General features: G+C 47.2%; 1 protein-coding gene across 3 annotated transcripts in view; it reads left to right on the top strand.

Annotated features, from left to right (window-relative positions):
• LOC116990222 (retinoic acid receptor RXR-alpha-B-like) overlaps nucleotides 1–15,108 on the top strand; it is a 108,342-nt gene that overhangs the window by 82,370 nt on the left and 10,864 nt on the right. For all 3 annotated transcript variants that reach the window (XM_033047768.1, XM_033047769.1, XM_033047767.1), the window contains one exon: nucleotides 6,122–6,251. In XM_033047768.1, coding sequence (XP_032903659.1) covers nucleotides 6,122–6,251 — 130 coding nt within the window. The remainder of the gene's footprint in view (nucleotides 1–6,121; nucleotides 6,252–15,108) is intronic.

Below are 15,108 nucleotides of genomic sequence, written 5' to 3'. Positions count from 1 at the left end.
CACCCTTCCAGTCACCCTGCTCCTTTCTACTACTACACTTATCTCTCATCCCCGAATCCCTAATTTCCATTTTATCCCCCTCTTTCCCTCCTTCACCTTTTATCCCTCCCTCTGGCTTTACATTTCACTCCTCTTCTTACCTGACACTCTCTGTCCTCTCTTTGACTCAACCCCTGCCCACTAAACACTGTATCCACCTATTACTTGCCAGGCTGTGTCCCGCCACCACCCCTCTTTTCCACCTTCTCTCACTTCTACTCCATGAGTCTGAAGAAAGATCCTGAGACGTCGTCACCTGTCCATTCCCTCCATAGATGCTGCCTGACCCGCTGAGTTCCTCCGGCACTTCTTGTTTCACAACGAGGGCAGACTCAATAGATAATAGACAATAGGTGCAGGAGTAGGCCATTCGGCCCTTCGAGCTAGCACCCCATTCAATGTGTTCATGGCTGATCATCCCCAATCAGTTCCTGCCTTCTCCGCGTATCCCCTGACTCCACTATTTTTAAGAGCCCTATTTACCTCTCTCTTGAAAGCATCCAGAGAACCTGCCTCCACCGACCTCTGAGGCAGAGAATTCCACAGACTCACCACTCTCTGTGAGAAAAAGTGTTTCCTCGTCACCGTTCTAAATGGCTTACTCCTTATTCTTAAACCGTGGCACCTGGTTCTGGACTCCCCCAACATCGGGAACATGTTTCCTGACTCCAGTGTGTCCAATCCCTGTGTCCAATCTGATGGGTAACTTTTTCATACAAAGAGTTGTGGGTGTATGGAACAAGCTGCCAGAAGAGGTAGTTGAGGCTGGGACTATCCCAACGTTTAAGAAACAGACAGGTACATGTATATGACAGGTTTGGAGGGATATGGACCAAACGCAGGCAGGTGGGACTAGTGTAGCTGGGACATGTTGGCCTGTGTGGGCAAGTTGGGCCGAAGGGTTTGTTTCTACACTATAGCACTGTATGACTCTCTATGAATTAATTGTATTTGATTCACAAGTTCACGAGTTATAGGAGTAGAATTAGGCCATTCGGCCCATTAAAATACCCCTGAACCCTTGTCTGGTGTATCTGATTTGTAGTCCAGTGACTTCAGCACGATGCTGCTGAGTTCTAGTGAGTTGCTGTGGAGGTGACACTATGTCCTCCGAGTTTGATGTTTATGGGTTAAAATTTAGGCCAAATAGGGTGAGGGGAAATGTTACAGGTGATGTTCTCATCTTAACACATAATGAACTGCAGATGCTGGACTCTTGAGTCAAACACAAAGTGCTGTAGTAAAAGCCCTGTCCCACGGTACGAGTTCATCCCAAGAGTTCTCCCGAGTTTGCCCTGATTCGAACTCGGAGATTTACGGTAATGGCCACTCGTCGGTACTCGGGGCTCTCGTGGACATTTTTCAACATGTTGAAAAATCTTCATGTCTTCCCGAGCTTACCTGCCGTTAGCGAGTCTTCCCAAGTACCTGTCGTTAGCGCTAAGAGACGTCCCCGAGTTCCAACGTACCCGCTACATTCATTCTCCGTGCTTACTACGAGTTTGATTTTTTTTAAACTCGGAAGAGCTCTTGGAATGAACTCGTACCGTGGGACAGGGCTATTACTCAGCAGGTCAGGCAACATCAGAACATGGAAAGGCGATGTTTTGGGTCAGGCTCAAAGGACCCGACACAAAACGGCACAGATCCATGTCCTCCACAGATGCTGCCTGACCCGCTGAGTTTCTCCAGCACTTTGTGTTCTTTTCTTACTTACAGTGAAGTGAGGTTCTGTAGCAGAGCCAGAATCAGGTGAGGAGTCGGGACTCAGCCTGAAGCACCCTAGCTGTGGACAGGAGCATTGTATGTCGGAACTGCTTTCCTTTATAGGTAACGTTAAACAAAAGCATTGTTAGTCCTCGTAACCAAGGCTATCTTACAAAGATGCACGGGGCTTCTGTCCTCTGCCAGAGTGCTGCAGCAGGTAGAACCGCTGCCAGAGCACCACAGACTCCGGTTCGATCCTGACTTCGGGTGCTGTGTGTGTGTGGAGTTTTCACTTTTCCCTCTGTGACCGTGTGGGTTTCCACCGGGTGCACCGCTTTCCTCCCACGTCCCAAAGACGTGCAGCTTCGTTGGTTAATTAGCCCTCTGTAAAGTGTATAGGGAGTGGACTCGGTGGGCCAGTCTCTAGTCTGTATTTTACAATCAATTGATTCAAGTCAATTAGTTTAGAGATACAGCATGGAAACAGGCCTTTCAGCCCACCATCCGCCAACCTGCGATCCCCGCACACTAACACTATCCCACACACTTGGGACAATTTACATTTATATCGAAGCCGAATCAACCGACAAACCTGCGTGTGACCTGCGTGGACTTTCTCCGGATGCTTCCGTTTCCTTCCCCCACTTCAAGGCCGTACATGTTTGTAGATTAATTGTCTTTGGTGTCAATTGTAAATTTTCCCTAGTGTGTAGGACGGTCTGTTTCCACGCTGTATCTTTAAAGAAAAGTTAAAAATAAACTAAGTTCATCCCAGTTTGGCAAAAAAATAAATCAGGGAAGGTTGTGCATCCGTGGATAACAAGGGAAATCAGGGATAGTATCAAAACAAAAGATAAAGCGTACAAATTAGCCAGCAAAAGCAGCCTACCAGAGGACTGGGAGAAATTCAGAGTCCAGCAGAGGAAGACAAAGGGCTTAATTAGGAAAGGGAAAATAGATTATGAAAGAAAACTGGCAGGGAACATAAAAACTGACTGCAAAAGCTTTTATAGATATGTGAAGAGAAAAAGATTAGTTAAAACAAATGTTGGTCCCTTGCAGTCAGAAACAGGTGAATTGATCATGGGGAACAAGGACATGGCAGACCAATTGAATAACTACTTGGGTTCTGCCTTCACTAAGGAAGACATAAATAATCTGCCGGAAATAGCAGGGGACCGGGGGTCAAATGAGATAGAGGAACTGAGTGAAATCCAGGTTAGCCAGGACGTGGTGTTAGGTAAATTGAATGGATTAAAGGCCGATAAATCCCCAGGGCCAGATAGGCTGCATCCCAGAGTACTTGAGGAAGTAGCCCCAGAAATAGTGGATGCATTAGTGATAATTTTTAAAAACTCTTTAGATTCTGGAGTAGTTCCTGAGGATTGGAGGGTAGCTAATGTAACCCCACTTTTTAAAAAGGGAGGGAGAGAGAAAACGGGGAATTACAGACCAGTTAGTCTAACGTCGGTAGTGGGGAAACTGCTAGAGTCAGTTATTAAATATGGGATAGCAGCATATTTGGAAAGTGGTGAAATCATTGGACAAAGTCAGCATGGATTTATGAAAGGTAAATCATGTCTGACGAATCTTATAGAATTTTTTGAGGATGTAACTAGTAGAGTGGATAAGGGAGAACCAGTGGATGTGTTATATCTGGACTTTCAGAAGGCTTTCGACAAGGTCCCACATAAGAGATTAGTATACAAACTTAAAACACACAGTATTGGGGGTTCAGTATTGATGTGGATAGAGAACTGGCTGGCAGACAGGAAGCAAAGAGTAGGAGTAAACGGGTCCTTTTCACAATGGCAGGCAGTGACTAGTGGGGTACCGCAAGGCTCAGTGCTGGGACCCCAGCTATTTACAATATATATTAATGATCTGGATGAGGGAATTGAATGCAACATCTCCAAGTTTGCGGATGACACGAAGCTGGGGGGGCAGTGTTAGCTGTGAGGAGGATGCTAGGAGGCTGCAAGGTGACTTGGATAGGCTGGGTGAGTGGGCAAATGCATGGCAGATGCAGTATAATGTGGATAAATGTGAGGTTATCCACTTTGGTGGCAAAAACAGGAAAGTAGACTATTATCTGAATCGTGGCCGATTCGGAAAGGGAGATGCAACGAGACCTGGGTGTCATGGTACACCAGTCATTAAAAGTAGGCATGCAGGTGCTGCAGGCACTGAAGAAGGCGAATGGTATGTTAGCATTCATAGCAAAAGGATTTGAGTATAGGAGCAGGGAGGTTCTACTGCAGTTGTACAGGGTCTTGGTGAGACCACACCTGGAGTATTGCGTACAATTTTGGTCTCCTAATCTGAGGAAGGACATTCTTGCCATAGAGGGAGTACAGAGAAGGTTCACCAGACTGATTCCTGGGATGTCAGGACTTTCATATGAAGAAAGACTGGATAGACTCGGTTTGAACTCGCTAGAATTTAGAAGATTGAGGGGGGATCTTATAGAAACTTGCAAAATTCTTAAGGGGTTGGACAGGCTAGATGCAGGAAGATTGTTCCCGATGTTGGGGAAGTCCAGGACAATGGGTCACAGTTTAAGGATAAGGGGGAAATCTTTTAGGACCGAGATGAGAAAAACGTTTTTCACACAGAGAGTGGTGAATCTCTGGAATTCACTGCCACAGAAGGTAGTTGAGGCCAGTTCATTGGCTATATTTAAGAGGGAGTTAGATGTGGCCCTTGTGGCTAAAGGGATCAGGGGGTATGGAGAGAAGGCAGGTACAGGATACTGAGTTGGATGATCAGCCATGATCAAATTGAATGGCGGTGCAGGTTCGTAGGGCCTACTCCTGCACCTATTTTCTATGTTTCTATGAAACAGCACGGAACAAGCATTTCATCCAACCAAGTCCAGTGATCCCCGCACATTAACACTACCCTACACACACTGGGGACAATTTACAATTATACCAAGCCAATTAATCTACAAACCTGTACATCTTTGAAGTGTGGGAGGAAACCGGAGCTCCCGGAGAACAGGGAGTACGTACAAACTCCGTACGGACAGCACCCATAGTCAGGATCCAACCCGGGTATCTGGCGCTGTGAGGCAGCAACTTTACCGCTGCGCCAGCGTGCCGCTTCTAGAGAATATCTCTGGAACAATATTTCACTTGGGCAGCTTACAACCCGATATGAATGTTGATTTCTCTAATTTCCAGTAATCCAGGCATTCCCACCCCTTGCCCCCTCCCCCACCCTAGTCGTCCTCCTAGTTCCACTGTTCTCATCCCTTCATTATCACCTCTTCCCCAGCCAACAATGGACTTTTGCTATTGAGAATGCAGGGTGACTTGGACAGGTAGGGGGAGTGGGCAGATGCATGGCAGATGAAGTTTAATGCAGATAAATGTGAAGTTATCCACTTTGGTAGCAAAAATAGGAAGGCGATTACTATCTAAATGGCGTCAAGTTGGGAAAAGGGGAAGTACAACGGGATCTGGGGTCCTTGTACATCAGTCTATGAAAGTAAGCATGCAGGTGCAGCAGGCAGTGAAGAAAGCGAATGGCATGTTGGCCGTTATAACAAGAGGAATCTAATATAGGAGCAAAGAGGTCCTTCTGCAGCTGTACAGAGCCCTAGTGAGACCACACCTGGAGTATTCTGTGCAGTTTTGGTCCCCTAATTTGAAGAAGGACATTCTTGCTATTGAGGGAGTGCAACGTAGGTTTACAAGGTTAATTCCCGTGATGGCGGGACTGTCATATGCTGAGAGAATAGGGCAGCTGGGCTTGTACACTCTGAAGTTTAGAAGGATGAGAGGGCATCTCAATTAAATATATAAGATTGTTAAGGGCTTGGACATGCTAGAGGCAGGAAACATGTTCCCGATGTTGGGGGAGTCCAGAGCCAGGGGCCACTGTTTAAGAATAAGGAAGAAGCCATTTAGAATGGAGACAAGGAAACACTTTTTCTCACAGAGAGTGGTGAGTCTGTGGAATTATCTGTATACTTTCAAGAGAGAGCTAGGTAGGGCTCTTAAAAATAGCGGAGTCAGGGGATATGGGGAAAAGGCAGGAACAGGGTACTGATTAGGGATGATCAGCCATGATCACATTGAAGGACTCGAAGGGCCAAATGGCCAAATCCTGCACCTATTGTCAGTAATACAAGGGACTGCAGAAGCTGCTTTACAAAGAAGGACACAAAATGCCTGAGTAACTCAGCGGGTCAGGCAGCATCGGTGGAGAGAAGGAAGTGGTGCCGTTTCAGGTCAAGACCTTTCTTCTCTGAAACTGGGTTCTTCTTAGGGAGAAGAGGTTTATTGGGTGTAAAGTGAGCTGGGATGTCCAGAGATGTTGCTTGTGCTCGGAGACGATGTGTAACCGGTGATTCTCTCTCCTCCCACAGCCCAACGACCCGGTGACCAACATTTGCCAGGCAGCGGACAAGCAGCTCTTCACCCTGGTGGAGTGGGCCAAGCGCATCCCACACTTCTCTGACCTTCTGCTGGACGACCAGGTCATCCTCCTGAGGGCAGGTGAGGAGCCTTGTCTTGTGGGGCGGGTGGGTGAGAGGGGTGGGGGTGGTTTGCTTCAACCTGCATTTCGTCACCTATCCATGATATAACCATATAACAATTACAGCACGGAAACAGGCCATCTCGACCCTTCTAGTCCGTGCCGAACACGTATTCTCCCCTAGTCCCATACACCTGCGTTCAGACCATAACCCTCCATTCCTTTCCCGTCCATATAACTATCCAATTTATTTTTAAATGATAAAAACGAACCTGCCTCCACCACCTTCACTGGAAGCTCATTCCACACAGCCACCACTCTCTGAGTAAAGAAGTTCCCCCTCATGTTACCCCTAAACTTCTGTCCCTTAATTCTCAAGTCATGTCCCCTTGTTTGAAACTTCCCTACTCTCAGTGGGAAAAGCTTATCCACGTCAACTCTGTCTATCCCTCTCATCATTTTAAAGACCTCTATCAAGTCCCCCCTAACCTTCTGCGCTCCAAAGAATAAAGCCCTAACTTGTTCAACCTTTCTCTGTAACTTAGTTGCTGAAACTCAGGCAACATTCTAGTAAATCTCCTCTGTACTCTCTCTATTTTGTTGACATCCTTCCTATAATTAGGCGACCAAAATTGTACACCATACTCCAAAATTGGCCTCACCAATGCCTTGTACAATTTTAACATTACATCCCAACTTCTATACTCAATGCTCTGATTTATAAAGGCCAGCACACCAAAAGCTTTCTTTACCACCCTATCTACATGAGATTCCACTTTCAGGGAACTGTGCACAGTTATTCCCAGATCCCTCTGTTCACCTGCATTCTTCAATTCCCTACCATTTACCATGTACTTCCTATTTTGATTTGTCCTGCCAAGATGTAGCACCTCACACTTATCAGCATTAAACTCCATCTGCCATCTTTCAGCCCACTCTTCCAACTGGCATAAATCTCTCTGTAGACTTTGAAAATCTACTTCATTATCCACAACCCCACCTATCTTAGTATCATCTGCATACTTACTAATCCAATTTACCACACCATCATCCAGATCATTGATGTACATGACAAACAACAGTGGACCCAACACAGATCCCTGTGGCACCCCACTAGTCACTGGCCTCCAATCTGACAAACAACCATCCACCATTACTCTCTGGCATCTCCCATTCAGCCACTGTTGAATCCATCTTGCTACTCCACAATTAATACCCAACCATTGAACCTTCTTAACCAACCTTCCGTGAGGAACCTTGTCAAAGGCCTTACTGAAGTCCATATATACAACATCCACTGCTTTACCCTCATCAATTTCCCGAGTAACCTCTTCAAAAAATTCAAGAAGATTAGTCAAACATGACCTTCCAGGCACAAATCCATGTTGACTGTTCCTAATCAGACCATGTTTATCCAGATGCTTATATATATTATCTCTAAGTATCCTTTCCATTAATTTGCCCACCACTGACGTCAAACTAACAGGTCTATAATTGCTAGGTTTACTCTTAGACCCCTTTTTAAACAATGGAACAACATGCGCAGTACGCCAATCCTCTGGCACTATTCCCGTTTCTAATGACATTTGAAATATTTCTGTCATAGCCCCTGCTATTTCTACACTAACTTCCCTCAATGTCCTAGGAAATATCCTGTCCGGACCTGGAGACTTATCCACTTTTATATTTCTCAAAAGTGTCAGTACTTCCTCTTCTTTGATCCTCATAGTTTCCATAGCTACTCTACTTGTTTCCCTTACCTCACATAATTCAATATCCTTCTCCATGGTGAATACCGAAGAAAATAAATTGTTCAATATCTTCCCCATCTCTTTTGGCTCTGCAGATAGTTGGCCACTCTGACTCTCTAATGGACCAATTTTATCCCTCGTTATCCTTTTGCTATTAATATAGCGGTAGAAACCCTTCGGATTTACTTTTACCTTACTTGCCAAAGCAACCTCATATCTTCTTTTAGCTTTTCTAATTTATTTCTTAAGATTCTTTTTACATTCTTTATATTCCTCAAGCACCTCATTTACTCCATGCTGCCTATAATTATTGTAGATCTCTCTCTTTTTCCGAACCAAGTGTCCAATTTCCCTTGAAAACCATGGCTCTTTCCAATTTTTACTATTTCCTTTCAACCGAACAGGGACATAAAGATTCTGTACTCTTAAAATTTCACCTTTAAATGTCTTCCATTTCTCTTCCACATCTTTCCCATAAAACAAACTGTCCCAATTTACTCCTTTTAAATCCTTTCGCATCTCCTCAAAGTTAGCCTTTCTCCAATCAAAAATCTCAACCCTAGGTCCAGTTCTGACCCTCTCCATAATTATATTGAAACTAATGGTATTGTGATCACTGGTCCCGAACTGTTCCCCAACGCATACCTCTGCCACCTGACCCGTCTCGTTTCCTAACAGGAGGTCCAGCACCGCCCCTTCTCTAGTAGGTACTTCTATGTATTGCTGCAAAAAAACTATCCTGCACACATTTTACGAACTCCAACCCATCCAGCCCATTTACAGAATGTGTTTCCCAGTCTATGTGTGGAAAATTGAAATCTCCCACAATCACTACCTTGTGCTTACTACTAATATCTGCAATCTCCTTACATATTTGCTCTTCCAATTCTCGCTCCCCATTTGGCGGTCTATAATACACCCCTATAAGTGTTGCTACCCCTTTCCCATTTCTCAGTTCCACCCAAATAGCCTCCCTAGACGAGCCCTCTAATCTATCCTGCCAAAGCACTGCTGTAATATCTTTCCTGATAAGCAATGCAACACCTCCACCTCTTGCCCCTCCAATTCTATCACACCTGAAGCAACGAAATCCTGTAATATTTAGTTTCCAATCACAGCCCTCCTGCAACCATGTTTCACTGATCGCCACAACATCATACTTCCAGGTGTCAATCCAGGCTCTAAGTTCATCCACCTTTCTTACAATGCTCCTAGCATTAAAATATACACATTTAAGAAACCCACCATCTCTTATTCTCTGTTTATTTTCTTTTTCTTCTCTCTCCCCTACATTTTGGGTCAGAGTGCTACCATTCTCTGCCTCCTGCCTCACATACTGACTGCTAGCTTTCCCAATTCGAGTCCCTCCCCCCAACCATACTAGTTTAAAGTCTCCCCAGTAGCCTTTGCAAATCTCCCCGCCAGGATATTGGTCCCCCTCGAGTTCAAGTGCAATCCGTCCTTTCTGTACAGGTCGCACCTTCCCCAAAAGAGGTCCCAATGATCCAGAAACTTGAATCCATACCCACTGCACCAGTCCCTCATCCACGCATTTATTCTCCACCTCGCTCCATTCCTACTCTCACTGTCGCGTGGCACAGGCAGTAATCCTGAGATTGTTACCTTTGCAGTCCTTCTCCTTAACTCTCTACCTAACTCCCTAAATTCTTCTTTCAGGACCTCTTCTCTCTTTTTACCTATGTCGTTGGTACCTATATGTACCACAACCTCAGGCTCCTCTCCCTCCCATTTCAGGATTTCTTGGACCCGTTCAGACACATCCCTGACCCTGGCACCAGGGAGGCAAACTATCATCCGGGTCTCCTGTCTGCGTCCACCGAATCGCCTATCCGACCCCCTGACTATAGAGTCCCCTATTACAATTGCCCTCCTCTTCTTTTCCTTACCCTTCTGAGCAACAGGACCGGTCTTTGTGCCAGAGGCCCGGCCGCTGTCGCTGCCCCCAGGTAGGCTGTCTCCCCCACCCTTACTCAAACATGAGTACTTATTTTCAAGGTGTACAGCCACCGGGGTACTCACCAGTCCCGGCCTCTGTCCATTGCCCTTCCTAACTGTCTCAGTTTTCTGTCTCCCGTGGTCTTGGAGTGACCACCTCCCTGTAACTCCTTTCTATGACCTCCTCGCTCTCCCTGAGCAGACAGAGGTCATCGAGTTGCTGCTCCAGGTTCCTAACAAGGTCTCTTAGGAGCCCCATCTCGACGCACCTGGCGCAGATGTGGACGTCTGGAGAGCACTCAGACTCCATGACCTCCCACATCTGACATCCAGAACAGTAAACTGCCCTGGCCCTCTTTCTCCCCCTTGTCCAAATACAATAAAGCCTTACCCGGGATACAAGCAAATCAGCTGCTTCCTCTAGTCCGTTCGACCAATCAGAGGCTTCCACCAGACTCCTTCTCTGGAAGTGAGATCGAACGTTGCAGATTTGGGTAACTCACAGCTCCAGGTAACTCCTCCTCGCACCAACGGCTCCCCGGGCCTCTGTAGAAGCAAGCCCCGCGCTGTTTTTATACTCACAGCTCCAGCTCCTGTGATGCTGCCTGACCCGCTGAGTTATTCCCCACTCCCCGCACCAGGACTGAGTTGCACCACACTCCACACACCACGGCACTGAGTTGCTCCACACTCCCCCCCCCGCACCAGAGCACTGAGTTACTCCACACAAACCAGGACACTGACTTACTCCACACTCTCCACACACCAGGACACTGAGTTACTCCACACACACACACACACACCAGGACACTGAGTTACTCCACTCTCTCCACACACCAGGACACTGAGTTACTCCACTCTCCCCACAGACACACCAGGACACTGAGTTACTCCACTCTCTCCACACACCAGGGCACTGAGTTACTCCACACACACACACCAGGACACTGAGTTACTCCACACAAACCAGGACACTGAGTTACTCCACACTCCACACACACACACACACACACACACACACACACACACACACACACACACACACAAGGGCACTGAGTTACTCCACACTCCACACACACACCAGGACACTGAGTTACTCCACACTCCACACACACACACCAGGGCACTGAGTTACTCCACACACCACGGCACTGAGTTACTCCACACTGCACACGCACCAGGACACTGAGTTACTCCACACTCCACACACACCAGGGCACTGAATTACTCCACACACCAGGACACTGAGTTACTCCACTCTACACATACACCACGGAACTGATTTACTCCACACTCCACACACACGCACCCAGGCACTGAGTTACTCCACACACACACCAGGACACTGAGTTACTCCACACTCCATACACACCAGGACACTGAGTTACTCCACGCACACACACACACAGACACACACACACACACACACACACACACACACACACACACACACACACACACACACACACACACACACACACACTCCACACACCAGGACACTGAGTTACACAGAGCGAAGGCGCTCTGCTCACCAACTCCATGTTCATAAGTGATAGGAGCAGAATTAGGCCGTTCGGCCCATCAAGTCCGCACCGCCATTCAATCATGGCTGATCTATCTCTCTCTCCTAACCCCATTCTCCTGCCTTCTCCCCATAACCCCTGGCACCAGAACTAATCAAGAATCTATCAATCTCTGCCTTAAAAATATCCACTGATTTGGCCTCCACAGTCGTCGGTGGCAATGATTCACCACCCTCTGACTAAAGAAATTCCTCCTCCTAAAGGAACGTTCTTTAATTTGGAGCCTATGACCTCTAGTCCTAGACTCTCCCACTAGTAGTAACATCCTCTCCACATCCACTCTATCCAAGTCTTTCACTGTTCGGTAAGTTTGAGGTTTCCCCCTCATCCTTCTAAACTCCAGCGAGTACAGACCCAGCGCCGACAAACGCTCATCATAGGTTAACCCACTCATTCCTGGGATCATTCTTATCAACCTCTGCTGGACCCTCTCCAGAGCCAGCACATCCTTCCTCAGCTATGTGGCCCAAAATTGCTCGCAATACTCCAAATGCGGCCTGACCAGCGCCTCGCTCGTACCCTGTGGGAGCTGCACACTTCACACTGCCTCGGGAAAGTGAAACCACATAAAGTGCTTTGTTTAGTTTAGTTCAGAGTTACAGCGCGGAAACAGGCTCTTTGGCCCACTCAGTTTGTGCCGACCAGCGATCCCCGTACATTAACACTATCCTACAATCTAGGAACAATTTATATTTATACCAAGCCAATTAATCTCCAAATCTGAATGTCTTTCGAGCGTGGGAAGAAACCGGAGCACCCAGAGAAAATCCACACAGATCACAGGGGAAACGTACAAACGCCGTACAGACAGAGCATGTAGTCAGGATCGAGCCTGGGTCTCTGGTGGTGTAAGGCAGCAACTCTACCACTGTGCCACCGTGCTGTCTCTGGAGTGACTCAGCGGGTCAGGCAGCATCTCTGGAGAAAAAGGATGGGTGACATTTCGGTCGGGACCCTTCATCAGACTGAAAGTAGAGGGGAGGAGGGAACTGGAGGTAGGAAAAGGCCAGAAGAAATCAGGGCCCCGCAACAGATGGCTAAGTGAGGGTGGAGCCCACAAAAGTCCATTGTTGGCTGGGGAAGAGGTGATAATGAAGGGATGAGAACAGTGGAACTAGGAGGACGACTAGGGTGGGGGAGGGGGGAAGGGGCGGGAATGCCTGGATTACTGGAAATTAGAGAAATCAACATTCATATCGCGGGGTTGTAAGCTGCCCAAGTGAAATATTGTTCCAGAGATATTCTCTAGATGCGGCACGCTGGCGCAGCGGTAAAGTTGCTGCCTCACAGCGCCAGAGACCCGGGTTCGATCCTGACTACGGGTGCTGTCCGTACGGAGTTTGTACGTACTCCCTGTTCTCCGGGAGCACCGGTTTCCTCCCACACTTCAAAGATGTACAGGTTTGTAGATTAATTGGCTTGGTATAATTGTAAATTGTCCCCAGTGTGTGTAGGGTAGTGTTAGTGTGCGGGGATCACTGGTCTTGGTTGGATGAAATGCTTGTTCCGTGCTGTTTCATAGTAACATAGAAATTAGGTGCAGGAGTAGGCCCTACGAACCTGCACCGCCATTCAATATGATCATGGCTGATCATCCAACTCAGTATCCTGTACCTGCCCTCTCTCCATTCCCCCTGATCCCTTTAGCCACAAGGGCCACATCTTACTCCCTCTTAAATATAGCCAATGAACTGGCCTCAACTACTTTCTGTGGCAGTGAATTCCACAGATTCACCACTCTTTGTGTGAAAAATGTTTTTCTCATCTCGGTCCTAAAGGATTTCCCCTTTATCCTTAAACTGTGACCCCTTGTTCTGGGCTTCCCCAACATCGGGAACAATCTTCCTGCATCTAGCCTGTCCAACCCCTTAAGAATTTTGTAAGTTTCTATAAGACCCCCCCTCAATCTTCTAAATTCTAGCGAGTACAAGCCGAGTCTATCCAGTCTTTCTTCATATGAAAGTCCTGACATCCCAGGAATCAGTCTGGTGAACCTTCTCTGTACTCCCTCTATGGCAAGAATGTCTTTCCTCAGACTTGGAGACCAAAACTGCACGCAATACTCCAGGTGTGGTCTCACCAAGACCCTGTACAACTGCAGTAGAATCTCCCTGCTCAAATCCTTTTGCTATGTATGCTAACATACCATTCGCTTTCTTCCCTGCCTGCTGCACCTGCATCCAGGCCTCGTTGCATCTCCCCTTCTCCTAATCTGCCACCATTTAGGTAATAGTCTACTTTCCTGTTTTTGCCACCAAAGTGGATAACCTCACATTTATCCACATTATACTGCATCTGCCATGCATTTGCCCACTCACCCAGCCTATCCAAGTCACCTTGCAGCCTCCTAGCATCCTCCTCGCAGCTAACACTGCCCCCCAGCTTTGTGTCATCCGCAAACTTGGAGATGTTGCATTCAATTCCCTAGTCCAAATCATTAATATATATTGTAAATAGCTGGGGTCCCAGCACTGAGCCTTGCGGTACCACACTAGTCACTGCCTGCCATTGTGAAAAGGACCCGTTTACTCCTACTCTTTGCTTCCTGTTTGCCAGCCAGTTCTCTATCCACATCAATACTGAACCCCCAAGCTAAGATGCTTGGGGGTTCACTAAGCTAAGATGCTGCCTGACCTGCTGAGTTACCCCAGCACTTTGCGTCTAACTTCGGTATAAACGAGTTTCTTTCTGGACATAATCAAGGAGCAAATCCCCAGTCATTCCCTCTTCTCCCCTCTCCCGTCAGGCAGAAAATACAAACTTGAAAGCACGCATCACACCACAACAGGTAGAGGGATTAGCCCAGTGACAAAGCTCCCCTCTAAGCACACACCATCCCTACTTTCACCTTCTTAAGCCTTTCCCCTGCATCTCCCGAGCCTCAGGAACCCTGACGTCACACATACAGGACCGACTCAAAGCCCCGCCTCTCCCACAGCATCTCCACAAGGACATCGAGAATGTCCGAAGAAGGGTCTCGACCTGAAACGTGACCCACTCCTTCTCTCCAGAGATGCTGCCTGTCCCGTTGAGTTATTCCAGCTTTTTGCGCCTATCTTCGATTTAAATCAACATCTTCAGTTCCTTCCTGCACACTGAAGAATGTTTAGTTTTAATTTAGTTTAGAGATACAGCGTGGAAACAGGCCCTTCGGCCCACCAAGTCCGCACCGACCAACGATTCCCGTAAACTCACATCATCTTGCACACAGTAGGGACAATTTACAATTTTTACCGAAGCCAATTGATCTACAAACCTGCACGTCTTTGGAGTGTAGGCGGAAATTGGACCACCCGGAGTAAACCCACCCAGGTCACGGGGAGAACATACACACTCAGTACAGACAGCAGCTCCCTCCCCCCCATCACTCCTTCCCTCCTCATCTCCAGAGCTGCCAAGTAATATGGATTTTCCGTATGTAGTACAGAAATACAATTAGAATATGGATGTATGGTCTTGTGTTATTAAATACGGTACAGTTCAGTCTGAAGAAGGGTCTCGACCAGAAACGTCACCCATTCCTTCTCTCCTTCTCGCTGCCTGTTCCACTCCAGGTTTAAACAGAGCGCTGTCAGTTTAATGCGTGG

Source organism: Amblyraja radiata, chromosome 30 (assembly GCF_010909765.2).
Source record: "Amblyraja radiata isolate CabotCenter1 chromosome 30, sAmbRad1.1.pri, whole genome shotgun sequence".
NCBI classification, from domain to species: Eukaryota; Metazoa; Chordata; class Chondrichthyes; order Rajiformes; family Rajidae; genus Amblyraja; species Amblyraja radiata.
This window is presented reverse-complemented; position numbering and strand designations above follow the sequence as displayed.